A 17,353-nucleotide genomic window follows, 5' to 3' on the forward strand; every position below is an offset into this window, starting at 1 on the left:
TGTGCCCTGTGCCCTGAGCCCTGAGCCCAGTGCCCTGAGCCCTATGTCCTGGGCCCTTCTCCTGTCCCTCCCTCCCACCCTGAGTTGCTTTCCTCAGGGGTGCAGGCTGTGAGGGTTTACCTTTGGGTTTCATTTTCCCGCTTGCCTACTTTCTTCAGCTCCTCGGGATTCGAGAAAAGCAGTCCATAACACAGAAATAATGTTTAAACTAGGTGCTGCAGAACATGCCTGCAATCCCAAAGAACCACAAGTCCCAGGGTCATATAGCAACACCGTGGTCTCGGAGAAAGGAAAGAAACAAACTTGTATTTGATTTCTCCATATATTTTGAGCTCAAGCCTCCTCTCTTTCTTCAGAACCCAGAGGAGAAGAGGCCCATTCAGACAAGGAGAGGCTGTAGCTGCTGCCCCCCCCCCCACTCTGAGAGACACAGGCAGAACACAGCACATTAGAAAGGGAGGGGTGGAGGTGGGGGAAGGGAAAGGAAAACAAATTGGCTGGAGTCAACCATCTGAGGAATTTTGTTCCTACAGAGGCCAGTGTGGGAAAGACCCATGGCAGCAGGGGCCCTGGGAGCCTGAGAGATTTGTGACTCCTCTCTGAGTGGGAGACCCAGGCAGGTACTGCCATCCCCTCTCAAGCAGGAGAGTTTCAGGGTTCTGAGTGGCAAGCTTTGCTTCCCCCACTGTCATCTAAGAAAGGGAAGATTTTTCAAAGGGAAGATGCTCTGTGTGTTCAGTGGAAGACACCAGACCACCAAGTTAAATTACAAAGCAAGCTCTTTCTTACCTAGAGCCACCTGGAGACTCTTAACTTCAGTTAGGAATTTTCAGTGACCTGAGGGGCTCCATGCTAATTTACTATTTTGTTCAGATATTTGTTTAATCGCCATCTCTAGTTTAGTTTTTAAAATGAGTGGGGAAGGGCAACACTCTCCCATAAAATACAGCATGCCGCGTGCTAGCTTAACCACTATTTTTAAATGAAAAAAAAATATTTAACACAATATTTCTGTTGCAGACACGTTGTAGCAATAAGATCCAAGTACCTTTCTGACTGTTTCTCTCCAAGAGTGAGCTTAAGCCTAGGAAATAATTAGTTACTGCATTTGTTATGAAGACCACTTGTTAAAACCCAAGCTGGGCAGCCCCCAAATTTTCATTTTGCTTTGCCAGGCTTTGATAGGCATTAACTGAAGTATTCAGCATGAAGGAGAAAGTTGGGGTGCCAAGTAAAAGAAGCACAAATTAAAAGTTGCCCTCCTCTCAAATTAGCCTTGATGTTATTTCCTGTTGCTTCCCAGCTTCCCTTCATCCCCAGGAAACACTGTTAGGGCTTTGAAAACACTCAGGACACGTGCCTGCTTGTGCTATATACTTTCTAGTCCCCTTAAAAGCCACACACACACACACACACACACACACACACACACACACACACACACACACACACACACAGTATTTTAGACATGGTGTGGTGAGTGTATTTTTACACATTGTCTCATGTGTATGTGTGTGTGGTGCGCATACATGTGTGGTATGCATGGGTGTGTGTACACATGTGTGCATGAGTGTGTGTGTATGTGTGTGTAGGTTCACGTGCACTTGTGTATGTGCCTATGGAGGCCAGTCTTCTTTGATCACTTTCCGTATTTTTCGTTGTGGTAGGGTCTCTCAGATGAATCCTCACCTTGGCAGGACAGCTAATCAGCTAGTCAGCAAACTGGCTGGCCAGCTTGCTCTGGGCATCCTGTCTCCACCTTCCTGTTGCTGGAGTAGTAAGTGGGCCACAACACATTCTCGGCATTCCTGTGGATGCTCAGGGTGCTAACTCTATGCTTCATGTTTACAAGGCACGTGCTTGAACCCTTGAACTGTCTCCCCAGCCCTTGCCCTGAGCTAGTTAAGACTGGAAATGGCATGGAACACTAAGATTATTTCATCTACCTTTTTGTTTTATTTGTATAATTTTGAGACAGGGCCTCAGTATATAACACAGACTGACCTCAAACTGATGATCCCCCTGCCTCAGCCTCCTGAGTTGTGGGGTTGCAGGCATGCACCGTCACACCTACGTCTCTTGATCTATAAGGAGGGCTTACCATCTCTGCCAGATCTCTAGAAGCCACATGGGCTTAGCAAAGGGGGAGTAACAGACAGGACGTGAGCATGAGGAGATGGGACTCGGTGGACGAGAAAGTGGCCTTTGCATGTGATAAAGAGGCCTCACGGCTTTACGGGATGGTATCTTGCAGGAGACTTGATGTATCCTTCTCAGTTTCCACAGTAAGAAACCAGGTTCACCTCAGCGGCTGGCAGACCCTCCCCAAGGGCTGCCTCCCCATCCTTCCTGAGTCCTTTCCTCCTCATCCAGCCTCAGTCTATAAACCAGGTTCACCTCAGCGGCTGGCAGACCCTCCCCAAGGGCTGCCTCCCCATCCTTCCTGAGTCCAACCTCAGTCTAATCTCTGCCCTAGCTGATACTTGACAATCTTAGAGCAATGCGTTTATCGTCTTACTCTCTGAGAGCCTCCCCAGGCTCCTGTTACTTCATGATCACATCAGGTGTCTCACCTCTGACCAGGCCTGGGTGGGGCTGGTCATCCCCCCCCATCCCACTGGCAAGGTTGGTTTCCCATACACCTAGACAAACTCTGTCACTGGAATAGACACTTCCAGTCAGATCTTTCATCCTTGATCCTGCTGTGAAGTAGCAGCAGAGGATTTTCTGTCTTGGGCAAAGCCAGCCAGCCCTTGAGTCCAGTGGCCTGCACCTCCACCATCACGTGATGACTAGGAAACTCTCATGAGGTCTGCATTTCCTCCCAAGCGGCTTTTACCCCATTTTGTCCCCGAGTCTCAAGGTTAAGAAAATGCCTGGGCCGGTTTGATTCTTTAGATTCACTGCATATGTGTTTATAAAATGAACAAAAAGATGCTGTTAGGGCTAAGAAGGGTGGAGAAAGCACCGATTTCACTCTCTAACATGCAGCACATATAGAAAGAAAATTAGTTGAGACCTGGAGAGACGGCCCAGTGGGCAGAGTGCCCTCCTTGCACGCACAGGGACCTGAGTTTGGTTCCCAGAATTCAGTTCTTTAAAAGGCGGGCGTGGTGGTACACGCCAGAAGCCACGTAAAACGTGCTAGGGATGGGCCAGCAGGTTGTTTGCCACACAGGCCTAAAAACCTGTGTTGGGTGCCTAGAACCTGTGTAAAAAAGGTTCTGTGTAGAGAGACAACTACACAAAATGTCCACTGACCTACACACACACACACACACACACACACACACGCACACGCACGCTCCCACGAGTGCACCATGTGTGCAGGTACAAATACACTTGTGTATATACATGTAGAGGTCCACATGCCACATGCATGCATATAATAATAACAAATAAATCAGTCAGGCACATGGTGTGTACTTTAATCCCAGCACTGGGGAGACAGACACAAGCTGATTCCTGGGGGTTTACGGCTGGCCACCTAGTCTAAATTTGCGAGCGGAGTTCTAGGAGATACCCTAGTTCTAGAAAACAGGATGGACCTCTCCTGAGAAACAACACCCGAGGTTGTCCTTAGCCTACTCCTACATGTACACACCTGTAGCGGCACATACATGAGCACACACGGAAGAACGTTAATTGATAGTAGACATAGAACGTTCTGGTGGAGTAACAGAGGACACGGTGTAAAGCAGGAAAACGGATGTTATCTTTCAGTCTCACCAAAGTGTCCCTTTGGTGTTAACCCACACGTACAGAACGTGTAGAAAAGCTAAAATCCAGAGGGTTTTACATGTGTAAGGCCCAGGGTTAACCAGCCTTCCCGTTTGGTGAACCAATGAGTTTAACTGAGGGTTAAACAGGAGCAGGGGTGAGAGGGTTTTTTGAGGAGCGTGGGCAACTTATGAGCAGCTACTCCACTGAATGTCTCTCACTTTCCCAGCAGCAGGATGTGTGCATCCTCAGGAGGGTGGGCCCTTGTGAGCCCCGCCCCTTGCACAATGGAATGTTAACAAGCCCAGTCTGAGGCATGTTCCCTTCTGCCAATCACAGCTACTGAGTTCAAGAGGGCAGCCGCCATGGCTTACCCAAAGGACAGGGGTCCACAGCAGCCCCCTCCTCAGTGTCATGTCTGTTTCGAGGCCAGCAGAGCAGGCTGACCTGACTGTCCTGTGGCGGTGTTTGGGGGTTTGAGTGGGCAGCTATTTGGAAGAAGCTGTAGTGCTAAGTCTCTTCAGCCACTGTCCCCAGGCTGAAGGAGAAGGTTCAAGGCATCCCTGGATTCCTGCTCTTTCCTTTCTCCATTTTGTGGCCACAGCGGCACAGCGCTCCATTTGGCAGCGTGGTGGTGCTCTTGTCTATAAATGGAAACACTGGCCAGTCTCCCAGTATAACACAAGATAGGCCTGTGTATCCGTTATGCAACCTTGGCTTTGAGAACTTCATCAGAAGGGCAGGAGGGGAGGGTCTGGATTAGGAGAGAGAGCTCAAGGGAGAAGAAGAAAACAGAAATCCTAGCTGCAGACAACAGCTGAGATCACTCCCCTCCCTGTTTGTCAGTTGAAGATGGGAAGTTGCAAGTGGATGGGTGCAGCCCCTAACAACAGTTGAGAAGCCACTGACAGTCTGTGTATCCTGACTCCGGATGGCAGCCTCTCAGATGGGGCAAAAGCCGGCCTGGCCTCCCTTGCAGCATTGTCCTAAGTCTTGGTTGCTCAGGTCCCGTTACAGCCTAGAGAAGGCTTGTGCAAGTGGCTATCTTCCTGACCTTTTCAAGGTTTTTAGTTTAGTTATTGTTGTTGTTTGTTCCTTTTGTTTTGTTTTGGTGGTGGTGGGTTTTCGAGACAGGGTTTCTCTGTGTAACCTTGGCTGTCCTGGAACTCACTCTGTAGAACAGGCTAAACTTGAACTCAGAGAGATCTTCCTGCCTCCACCTCCCAAGTGCAGGGATGAAAGGTGTGCCCAACGAAAGCCTGGCAAGTTTTGTTTTGTTGAGACAGCGTCTCTGTGTAAATCTCCTGACCTTGAACTAGCTGTGTTGAACTAACCAGGTTGGCCTCTGTGGCAGCTAATGTCAATTTGACTGGCTTCACAATTATTTAGGAGACAAACCTCCCAGCTCGTCTTGAGAGGGAGTTCTTAGATTGGGTTCGTTTGGAAAACCCACCCTGAGTTTGGGCTGGGATCCCAGAATTCAAGAGAAAGAGAAAACTGATGCACATCAGTGTTTTATATGTCTGCCCTCCAAGTATGGATGTGGTGTTGACAGCTGCCTCGGGCTCCTGCTGCAATGACTTCCCCACCATCATGCACTGTCCCTTTGGACTGTGAGCAAAATGACCCCTTCTGTGGTGTTTTGAATGAGAATGCCCCCATAGGCAAATGTATTGAATGCTTCGTCATCAAGGAATGGAACTGTTTGGGAAGGATCAGGAGGTGTGGCCTTGTCAGAAGAGGCGGCTCGCTAGGAGTGGCCTTTGAGGTTTCAAAAGCCCATGCCAGGCCCAACCTACCGCTTCTCTGCCTGTGGATCAGAAGGTCAAACTCTCCATGCTTCTAACCATGGTGATCATGGAGTAACCCTCCAAAACTGCAGGCAAGTCCCCATTTACATGTTTCTCTTCTAAGTTCCCTTGGTCACAGGGTCTCCTCATGGAAAATGAACGGTAACTAAGACATCTTTCTTCTTCCCTTCCTCCCTCCCTCCCTTCCTCTGTCCCCCCTTCCTCCCTCCCTTCCTCCCTTCCTCCCTTCTTCCCTTCCTCCCTCCCTCCCTTCCTCCCTTCCTCCCTTCCTCCCTTCCTCCTTTCCTTTCTCCTTCCCTTTCTTCCTTCTTCCCCTCCTTCCATTTGGGCATTTTGTCACAGCAATGGAAAGAAACTGATACAGCCTGGAGCTCTTAGAGACCCACGGCCTCCCAAGCACCGGATCTCACATGTACCGCGTGCCTGGCTCACTCTGTGGCCCTAGCCATCTCTATGTTTTGAGCCTAGAATGAAGAAAGGCCACAGAGTAGTTCCACACAGATGAGCTGTGTTTGGAAGTTGGTCGGTGTCCTTCTGAGCCTTCTCTGGCATTTGAGGCCTTCCCGATGAAGCTTGAAGAGCTGGACTGGCTGTGGATCTGGTAACCAAACTGAGCTGCTCCTAGTTCTATGCCTTGGAAGCTTTCTGTTGCATTATGCAGAGCAGAAAGTAGACTTGGGAAGTAGCCATGTGCTGGACGTGACCTGAGTCCTTCATGAACTATGTTCCGTGTCGTGTCAGCTTAGACTTCACTCTTAATGAGCTTGTCAAACTAGTAACACTTATGTGGGCATGGTGACACATGTCTGAGATCCCAGCACTTGGGAGGTGGAGGCAGGAGGACCAACCAAAGTTATCCTAGGCTACATAGCAGACTTGAGGTCAGTCTAGGCTATAGGAGACCTTGTCCCAAAACAAAAACAAACAACAAAATAGTAACATTTATTTAAAAATCAAGTGCGTCCATGCTCAGCAGTTCAAGGTTCTTACTGCCAAGCTTAGCCACCTGAGTTTAGTCCCCAGGACCCATGTGGCAGAAGGAGAGAACTCACTCCTGAAAGTCACTTTCTGAGCACTATTTTCATGCCTTGGTTCACCGATACCCTGACACATACACATAATAAACAAGCAAATAAACAAATTATATGAATAAGTAACTTAACAATTAAAAGTATCAGACATTCATGATACAAAAAAATTGAAGGACAAAAATTAAAGCTGGGAGTAATAGAGCATATCTTTAATCCTAGCACTTAAGAAGCAGGCAAGAGGATCTCTGTGAGCTCAGAGCCAGCCTGGTGTACATATCGAGACCCAGACCAGCCTGGGCTACACAGGGAGACCTGACTCAAAAAAAAAAAAAAAAAAGAAAGAAAGAAAGAAAAGAAAAAGTTGCTCATAATCCCTGACAATATTATCTATGACTAGTGTTTCAGAGATTGTTTTTTTTTCATTTCTTCTCTGTCAGCTGCATATCGTAAGCTTCCTCTACATGATTAGACAGTCCAAGAGGCATGATTTTTATTGACTGCCTCACATTCATGGTATGGGTGTGCCATAATTCATTTAATCAAGCTGCTATTGTTGCACACTAATGAACTTTTAACCAATTTAGAGTTGCTTTGGTGGTGGAATTAAAAGAGACAAAAGGATCAAAAGGACTCTATAATTTACATCAGAGGCAGAGGGAAGGCCTAAATCTCGAGAGTTGTGTCACTACTGCAGGCAGGGAATGTAACTTTGGTCAAAGCACTGACAAGAAAAGCTGGCATTTGTTGCTTTTCTTATGTCCAAGAATGTCCTTGAAAACCTGACCTTCCCCTTGGTGGCTACTCTCACATGTTCACAGGGTGCTGCCAACTTTAACCTTTTCTTACATCCACCAGAAGCCCAGCAGATGCTCAAAGGAGCAGTCTGTTTCTAAGGGTATGTTTCTCCCATACCTCATACAGGTTTGGACTAGAACCCATCATGCCCCAGTTAGCTGAATTCAGCAAGCTTAGTTCGTGGCAACTGTGCCTCTAAGTGTGCTGGATGCTGGAGGAAAAAACGCAGGCCTCTCTCCTCCAGGGACAAAACACCCTGCAGGAATGAGTCAATAAAATAGCATCCTGCCAGTAAATTGTAACTTGTAAGCATTTGGGAAGTTGGAACTTTCTGTTTTCCCATTTTGCTGAGTTTGGCTTGGTAGGATGTATTATCTATCATACATATGCCATGGTCAGGAGCATAAAGATAAAGATATGTTTTAAAATGCTAAGGAAAGGAGCAAGGAGAGGTAAATCCAATTGTAAGATTAACATCAATTACCTTGTAGTACTATAAACAAGTATTACCTCTTTTTTCTACTTTCCTACATTGATTTTAAAACTTCTATGATTGGAAGCAGGCCTGTTTTAAAGATTTTGTTTTAGGTCACATATATATGTGTATCTGTGCATGTGAGTGCAGATGCCTGTGGTGGCCAGAAAGGGGCACTGGATCATGTGGCTGCAGTTACTGATGTTTGTAAGCTGCCTGGTATGGCTGTGGGAACTGAATTTCCATCCTCTGCAAAAAACAGTACTCACTCTTAGCTGCTGAGCTATCTCTCCAGCCCAACATGCATGTTTTCAATACAGTCGTCCCTAAGAATCTGCAGGGAATTGGGTCTAGGATACACATACCCCAACACAGCAAAATCTATGGATGCTTAAGTCTTTTACCTAAAATGTGAAATATACATGCTGAGTGGGGGTTGCGCAGGGGCAGATGGATCTCTGTGAGTTCGAGGCCAGCCTGGTGTACAAAGTGAGTTCCAGGATAGGCTCCAAAGCTTTACAGAGAAACCCTGTCTCAAAAAAAGCAAAAATAGATGATAGATACATATATAGATAGATAGATAACTAAAATATGATATGTGTATACACCTTATCAAACCTCCCATATACTTTGAATAATCTCTAGATCACTTATAATACCTTAAAAGTGTAAATGTTATATAAATAGTTGTTATAATAGATTATTGTTTAGGGAATAATGATAAGAGGAAAGTCTGTGTACATATGGATGTATTTTGTTTCAGGTAGTTTCAATGTGTAGATGAAAAATTTGTGGCTACAACTTTTTACTCTTTGGTGTGTAAGTAGACATCATCTGCTCCTTGAAATCTAGAAAGGAAACCAAGTTGAAAGTCCTGGTCTCTTTTCTGTGGAACTGAGCTACAAGCACAACGCCCTGCCCACCCTGGAGGATGCAGACACCTCGGGAACCTCTGGCAGCAGCTGGCCAGATAGTTCAGTGGATAAAATGCTTGCCAAACAAGCCTGACAACCTGAGCGCCATCCCCAGCACCCAGGCTCTAAAAAGCTTGTAATCTCAGGTTTGGAGAGATGGAGACAGGAAGGCCTTGCTGGTCAGCCGGTCTAGCCCAACCCATGTGTTCCAGAATAATAGAGAGAACAACAGAGGAATGAGCCTGCATCAACCTTTGCCCCCCCTTCTCTCTCTCTCTCTCTCTCTCTCTCTCTCTCTCTCTCTCTCTCTCTCTCTCTCTCTCTCTCTCTCTCTGTGTGTGTGTGTGTGTGTGTGTGTGTGTGTGTGTGTCTGAGAGAGAGCATGCTCCAGCAATAACAGTAATAACCAGAAGATGGTTTTTCTGTCATCAAAGTGTTCGATCATGGGCCCTCAGAGGACCTGAATTACTAGGAAAACAGCCTCTTGGTAGTAGAGCCAGCCCTTAGTACTACTGCTTGAGTGAAATACTTTGTAGATTGATATTCAGTCTTAAAACTCAACTGTTTGGGGGGGGGGGATACAACCACCACCCATCACACAAACAACAGGAGTCTTACTATATAGTCCAACCTAGCCTTCAACCTGTAATCCTCCTGCCTCTGCCTCTTAAATTGTACTGTTACAAGCACATACCAGCACACCCAGATCAAAATAAACCTTTCAAACAGGCTTCTTGAGTAATCTTATGAAACAGAGGTGTTTGGGGGGGGGGGACTGTTGGAGGCTCTCATGGGAGTTTGTTATAAGCTGCTTTCCAAACCCACAGTGGGAAAAAAAAATGTTCTTGAAAAAGGGAATTTGTACAAGATTGCCACCATCCCGAGGCCATGCTTCTGCCCTGACACTTGATGGACTTCAGAGGGAACTCGGATTTTAATTTATTTTGTTTCATCTTCCCACTTACAGTCGAATGGTCTAATCTTCTGCCCTTCTTTTTTTTAAATGTCAAAGTTGATAACACAAAGACACCCCAATTTGAAATCTCAGGCAACAATAAAAAAATGTCTTTTTTGCTCACATTTAGTTTCGTTCTTTGACCTTTGATTCTAATAGTTCCTCCCTTTCTAGTCTGTGGCCATCTTTTCCCTTCCCCTTGCTCTTTACTCCAGAGTCTTCCTGGGTGGTCTGCTCAATTAAGACCAGATGTATGTTTTGGTGGTAGAAAAGTTCAAATCCCAAAGATGCCGCCACCAGCTGCGGGATAATCAGACAAGTTCTTTAACCTCTCGGGAACGTGCGCTTTCTAATCAACGAAATGAGTCTGATTGCATAGGTGAACGCACCTAGCAGGGTCTGTACGTATACCAGGTGCCTCATGCACATCCTTTGTCATCTTCTATTGTGGCCCTGTCCTCTCCTTATCTGAAGAACGCTTTCAAACCAAAGGGGACATTCACCAAACAGTGGCTTTCTATCCTAGGGGAATTCAAGGCATTCTTGGTGCTGTCCCTCAGCAAGGGATCACCCGTCCCTGCTTGGCTACCCTTCCGAGCACAGCTGAACCTGATGGAGTACCATCCTTCTAGGAAGAGTTACGATCCCTGGTTCCCTTGCGAATGCTTAGGCCTCCATGACAAGCATCGCTGACCTGACCAGCCCTGAGCCGGGAGGGGGAGTTCTAAGTCTAAATGCAGAAGATTTTGCACTAAAACCAGAGCAAACCCGCACTCAGGCTTGATTTTGAAAATGCAAGTTTGCAATCAAATCAGGACCAGGAGGCAATCAGCCAGGATTACTCGCTCCAGTAATTCCCGAACTACTACAGGGTAGCACCTGGAGAACTTGGTCTGATTCAGTGGCCTGGTGGAGCCAGGGAATCTGCATTTCTGCCATAGTCCTGGAGAATGCTAATGCTGTCGAGCCTGGGCCACACCTTGAGAAGCTGTGATCTGGCCCATTGCTGTACACAGATCGCTCCTACAGAACACGGGGGAGGTTTTCACATCTGCTTAGCTTTTTTCATCTCCAAAGTTTTCATTGTCAGTGGCCACTTTTAAACGTGATTTTCATCTCAAGGGACGCTGGATAGGGACAGGATGGCCTGCCTGTGCCTCTGGAAGTCACACCTGGGTCCTTTGGGTGATGGATCCCCCTGCCTGCCGCCAGCTGACATGGACATGCTAACCCTTGCTCGGCAGGTGTGACCTTAGCTCTCACCGTTTCAGGCTTCTGAAACTCAAAACCTGCTTTGCAGACAGCCTCTAAATACTGGATATTAAATCTTTTGATATATAGAATTTAATGAAAAAGTCATTTGGTTGATTTTTTTCTTTTATTACTTGCCCTAGTTCAGTGTGTGTAGGGGGTTTGTTTTCCAGACATCCTTTCTATTTGCTTATTGTTTTATTCCAACTCTTTGTACCCACAACATCCCTCTGTTCATGTGTCCTTTTATCCGGCGTTCTCCAGGCTACAGGCACTCTCGGAGTGGTGACACTGGGCAGTGTGCCCCGCCCCAGAGCTCAAGGCTGAGTTTCTCCAGGGGGAGCCCCAGGGCACCCGCCCTGCCCAAGAGCTCCTGGTCTTTGTTAGGATTACCAAGCAGTGAGGCTCTCTCGGCCCAGCCTGGAGCTCCCGGGCCCCTCTCCTGCTTAGCCCGAGCCCCCTGAGGACTTATAAGCAGATAGGCTGGAGTTGAAGAGGCTAAATTATGCCCCAGGGGACTTTTAACGAAAACCCTAAATTTCATTTGGGCCACTGGTAGGCCGCGCGGTTGCAGAGTGAGCTGAGGTTCCTTCCTCCCTCCCTGCTCAGGCTTTGTGCTGCTCTGGCTGGAAGAACCCTGTCCCCCCACAACAGCGGTGGGGTGCCCCTGGGTCTGGCCGCCACTGTCCCCGAACATCTCCTGCAGTTCCCAATCCTTCGGTTTCCTTCCCTGTCCTCTTCCTGTTCCCCCTTCCCAAGTCACTCTCCCCTCTGGCTGGAGAAAAGTCGGTAATAAGAAACCAGTTCGGTGTCAGAGTGGGGAAGGGAGAGACCTCCGCTGCCCGCTCCCCCCCACCCAAGATGCACGGCCACGGAGAGAGAACTCATTTTGTGCAAAGAGGGCCTTGAGCCACCAGGGAATTCCTGGATTGTCTCAGGCTGTCCTGTGTGATGTCCATCACGCCGTGCGAACACCATCTGCTCCGTATTATGCTCGCAGTTGCCAGGCTACCTGCTGTACGCAGTAACACTTGACTGCCTGGCTCCACGTCCGCAGCGCCGGCCCTGATGGGGCGGGGGACCGAGCCCTGATTAAGCCATCTGCGTTGGGCGGGGGGCGCGGGCTCAGCGCCAGGCCTGGAGTGCGGTCCTGGGCTCACACCACCATCTGCTGGGCTACCGGCAGAACAGCAGCTGTTCGAGCGGGTCCCCTTGGGGCCACGTAGAAGCGGCTGAAGGCCAGGGCCTCCTGAATCCGGATACCCAGGATGTCTTATACTGTCCCTCCCAGGAATCCATCATCCTCCATACCCGCTGCATCTCTGGCCCCATCACCCAAACGCCTCACGTGCTTGGGGGAAAAAAATTCCTTCAGAGAAAGCAAGTTTCCCCACAAGTGGGTTTATAAATAAACAGCTGGCTGTTCTCGGAAGATATTTTTATCGCCTCTGATTTTTGAAGTCGGAAAATGCCTCTTTGGGGGAGGATACAGTGTGTTTTACACCCTCCTACCTCACTCTAGCCCTTAGAAAATTGTTAAGCTCTTGTCCCTGGAGCGGAAGGTGCGTGTGTGTTTGGTTTTTGATCTCTTTGGCCTCTTCTTGTTTTACTGAAAAGTGAGAGTGTTTGGAGAGCCACGAAGATCTACATAGCAAATTGGAAGCGATGGGAAGAGAATGTATTGAGATTCTGGGTGGAAAGCAAGGGAGGTCGCCGGGCTGGGAGCGGAGAACAAACCAGTAATTAAAACTAAAAATACTGCATCATTTGGCTCTGAGGCATTACATGTCGCATGACGAAAGCTCACTCTGGTTTTCTCTAATTGCACAACCCAGTGTGTTCCCTCCTTAGAAACAGGAGCAGGGGCTTGGAAGCCTGGAATTTGACAGGCTCTTTCTCATTAAGCCCTCTTAGATTCGAGGTTAAAAGAAGCTGTGTGACATAAACAGCCGCCTGTACCAGCTTCATTTGGAAAACCAGTCACAGCGGCGGGCTTTCAGACTCTGAGACACACACCTGTGTGCCTGCTGGGAAGCCCCTAAGGATGTTGTGTTTGGAAGGGTCTTGTAGTCTGCACTGAGACCTTTGGGGACAGGACCATTTGGGGAGTGGAAGTAACCCCAGAGACCATCCCTTGACTGTGTCCGCAGGGACAAAATGTGGCTGGTTGTATGAGCATCATCACCTAATTTGCCACACTCACTTTCCCAGGGGAGGGAAGGTCCTCCACCAGCTGGGTACATTCCCCAACTATGCAGGGGTCACGTGGGCAATAAAATCTCAAAAGTGCCGGAAGAGAAACAAGGCCAGCAAAAGACGCCCATTCACAAACGAGCTAAGGAAAGTGTTATCGTTCCTGGGGCCCCATCTCCCCTTCAAATCTCTCTATCAAAACCAGGAAATATTAAATAGGCTAGAATACATGAGAAAAAAAAAAACCTATTATCTGTTCTTTTGCCAGCTGGCCAGCTCCACTCAAGGGTTAACTCATTTGTGACGGTGTTGAGTTGGTCCGCCATTTGTCTCTCAGGGTGGCAAGAAATAACTTGATCCTGGAGGAAGATGGACACAGAGACAGACAGCCCACAGAACTGGAAGATAAGGAACTCTGTCCTGTACTTAGATCTCCGAAGCCACGCAGAGCATCCATCTTTTAGCGTAATGTTTTTTAGTAACATTAAAAATGTTTCATAGCTCTTTATCTGACTGCAGAGCACATGCATGAATAAAAGCATTTGTCATGAACTACAGAGATGGCTCAGCAGCTAAGAGTTGAACTGTTCTTCTCAGGCCAGAGTTCTGTTCCCAGCACCCACACCAGGAGGCTTACAACTGCCTGTAGCTCCAGCTGCAGGGGATCCAATGCCCTCTTGGAATCTCTGTGGGTGCCAGTACATAGGAGCACGTACATACCCAGCATTTACACACACACACACACACACACACACACACACACACAAGTACAACACAGTATGTTTATGAGCAACGTATCTCATATGTAGTCTACAAGCTGTTCTGATGTGTGTGCTTGGCACTGGGGACTCGTAGTTCAGGGAGGGCCAGGGTGGAAAGAGTACTCGAAGTCAGAGCCCTGGTTCTCTTTGGGACCATCCAGTTACTGGTGTAGCCTGAACTGCTCAAACTAACCCTGTCCCCCTCCGCTGCTGTTTCTGGGGCACTAGAAGTGATGTGCTTTGTTTGGCTTAGGCCATTTTGTTTGGATGCAGGGAGGGGGAGGAGAGTCTGGAGATGCAGCATAGGTGGAAGTTGGCCAGGAAGGAACACCTGCCTGGGTCAGCTCCAGGCAAAGAAGAAGCAGGAGGCCCGGTGAAACCAGGGTTGTGGGGAATCAACCCCAGACTGACCCTGCAGAAGCAGGCAAAGCTTATGTCTGTATGTTGAGAGAAAATTGCCAGCACGATCAACCACATCCATATTAAAACAGTAGCAACTCTTTTTTTGTTGTTGTTGTTTTGGTTTTTTGTTTTGTTTTGTTTTTTAGAGACAGGGTTTCTCTGTATTGTTTTGGAGGCTGTCCCGGAACTCGCTCTGTAGACCAGGCTTGGTCTCAAACTCACAGAGATCCACCTGCCTCTGCCTCCCGAGTGCTGGGATTAAAGGCGTATGCCACCAACGCCCGGCAGTAGCAACTCTTAAAAGGGAGAAATATTAAAAATCCAATTTGGATATCGCCTTAAAATAATAGTAGATGTTCACGTTGACTCTTTGTGTTCGGCCCCATGAGAACATCTCGTGCTGCTGCTGCTCTTGCCCTTAGCCGCCATTTAAGTGGAGTGCCTCTGTGCTCAGACTGGCTGCTTGTCGCCAGTGAACTGGAAGGACTGTTTCCAAGGAGCATTCAGACAGCATTCACCATTGCCAGTGTGGTGATAGAAGTGTCTAGAAACTGAGTTTTGTGCCTATGCACATTCTGGGTGTTACAGTGGAAGCTTCTCCTCAGCCCCTGGCATCCACACACCCAAAGAGTCTGGGATGTCATGGTGGAGGGTCCACCCAAGCCCCCTCCCCCATCTCCCTCCAAACCCTGCGGCATCTCAGAAAGTCCACCAAATGATGACCCCTCCCCCAGAGATGCTCAAGACCACCCCCACAGGGTATTTGAACTGGCCCCCAGAGATCTGGTCTCCTTTTCCATCTCCTTTCTGGGGATCTGGAAGGCTATCCAGGAGCGTTGTATCCATTAAACGTGGGCCTTTTCTAATTTTGTTTGATTTGGTCTGATTTGGGTTGCTGCACAGGCTTCCCTTCTGAGGGCATTCTCCAGATATCCCCTGGGCTCTGTGGGATTAGCTATTTACCCCATTACCTCTCTTTCCTAAGGGTCAGTCCCTAAAAGTTGCCGTCAGCTCTCTGGCAAATAATTATAGAATCAAGAGTCCCAATCCAGTCCCCAGTGCTAGAATTATCACAGATACATGAGACACAATCTATTTTTAAAGAGATTAGGAGATTACATTGCTTTTTAAAATGTATTCCTTATATATATAAAATCTTTGATCACATTGCCTCGCCATTATCCTCTCATGTCCTTCTCCCTCCAGCTGAACCCCTTTCTCTTCCCAAGAAAACCCTCCCTTAAGATTTTACAGCTTTGACCAGGCATGGTGGCATACACCTTTAATTCCAGCACTCAGAGGACAGAGGCAGGTGGATCTCTTGAGTCTAAGGCCAGTCTGGTCTACAAAGTGAGTTCTAGGACAGGGTTACAGAGAAACCTTTTCTCAAAAGACAAAAACCCAAAAAGGATTATATAGCTTTGATGGAAGTAAAACATTTCAGCTCCTACTACCAAAACTCTGACAGAATTTAAAGTGGACACTCACACACACACACACACACACACACACACACACACACACACAAGCTGGTGTCTTAGTTAGCTAAACTAACACCCACCATCAGGTCTGTTGGTGATCATGCTCCAGCAGTATATGTCTTCTGTGTATGTCTGTCCTGTTTACTAAGATGTCTGTTTTGGCAAAGTAAACAGTAAGGAGTAGGATTGTCAGGAAAGGTAGGGATAGATGTTGCCTTTGAGACGTACGGTGAGCCCAGCCTGCAGGGTTATTTCTTTTCTTTGGAGAAACAGAGTATTGAAACCCCAGTGCACGGCCACTGCCATCCCATCAGAAACAGACGAGTTGGCTTTCCGTTTCCCAGACCCCTTCTCTGTTACTATTACTGTTCCCCGCCTCTGGGGCCTCTCCAGTTCTACTGTGGTGGGGCCAACACAGTGGTTTTTAATGGAAAATTACAAGATGGTTGTCTGGAGGTGGAATGGTGGAATCCCCAAACTAGGACCTCTGCACCATTGCCCTCAGAAGCTTCCCATGAAATGGCAGAATTTCTAAATTCTTTCTTCTGGTCCCTGTAGGAGCAGCACGCAGTCGGTCTTCCCAGGACCACCGGTCCCATGCAGAACTCTGTGCCCCCGGGGTCAAGCAGCATGGTCTCGGGAACCAGTCCTGGGGGTCTCGGCTTCCTCGGCGGGCAGCCACAGGCAGCCATCATGAAGCAGATGCTGATGGACCAACGGGCCCAGCTAATGCAGCATCAGAAGCAGCAGTTCCTCCGGGAGCAGAGGCAGCAGCAGCAGCAGCAGCAGCAGCAGATCCTGGCTGAGCAGGTAGGTGACACCCCCCTCCCTCCAAGGTGTGAGCCACCCCCCTCCAAGGTGTGAGCCTGTCAATTCAGCTTGCACTTATTTGGCACCTGCTGTTTGTGAGGAAGTCGCCATTGTCCCTGTCAAGATGCTCACAGACCAGCCCTTCATGGTGGCATAGAAGAGCCTGTGGAATTTATGCCTTTTTGATTAGCTGGGCTTTTCTCTCATAATGAACTAGTTGGTTCTCTAAAGACAGACTTTAAAGCCATCAGTGTGAAGACCTGTTTCCTGGAGACAGTTCTCCCATTCCTGCCTGAACCCTCTTCTCCTGGTTGCTGGTACAGGGGTCTTGGGAGTCAGTGTGTGATGGGGCGTTAGCTCACATTTACCATAGGCCCTGATATTGTTAGCACAAAGCAAAATAGTAATGATACAAATCATTTGTGAGCTAGGAAGATACAGTTCAGTTGGTAAAGGGTTTGCCATGCAAGCATAAGGACCTTGGTTCACCTGCAGAAGCTGTGTGACCATCATTCCAGCACTGGGGAGGTCAATCCGTGGGGTTTGCAGAAGCTGTGTGACCATCATTCCAGCACTGGGGAGGTCAATCCGTGGGGTTTGCAGAAGCTGTGTGACCATCATTCCAGCACTGGGGAGGTCAATCCGTGGGGTTTGCAGAAGCTGTGTGACCATCATTCCAGCACTGGGGAGGTCAATCCGTGGGGTTTGCTAGCCAGGTCCAGGCTCATAAAACAAGGTAGATGGCCTCTGAGGA

At 48.1% G+C, this 17,353-nt stretch overlaps 1 protein-coding gene across 1 annotated transcript in view; it reads left to right on the forward strand.

Annotated features, from left to right (window-relative positions):
• Maml3 (mastermind like transcriptional coactivator 3) overlaps positions 1–17,353 on the forward strand; it is a 429,467-nt gene that overhangs the window by 400,838 nt on the left and 11,276 nt on the right. Inside the window, exon 3 of the mRNA XM_021231452.2 lies at positions 16,348–16,599. Within this exon, the coding sequence (XP_021087111.1) occupies positions 16,348–16,599 (252 nt within the window). The remainder of the gene's footprint in view (positions 1–16,347; positions 16,600–17,353) is intronic.

This window comes from Mesocricetus auratus, unplaced genomic scaffold (genome assembly GCF_017639785.1).
Source record: "Mesocricetus auratus isolate SY011 unplaced genomic scaffold, BCM_Maur_2.0 Super-Scaffold_100011, whole genome shotgun sequence".
In the NCBI taxonomy this organism is placed as follows: domain Eukaryota; kingdom Metazoa; phylum Chordata; class Mammalia; order Rodentia; family Cricetidae; genus Mesocricetus; species Mesocricetus auratus.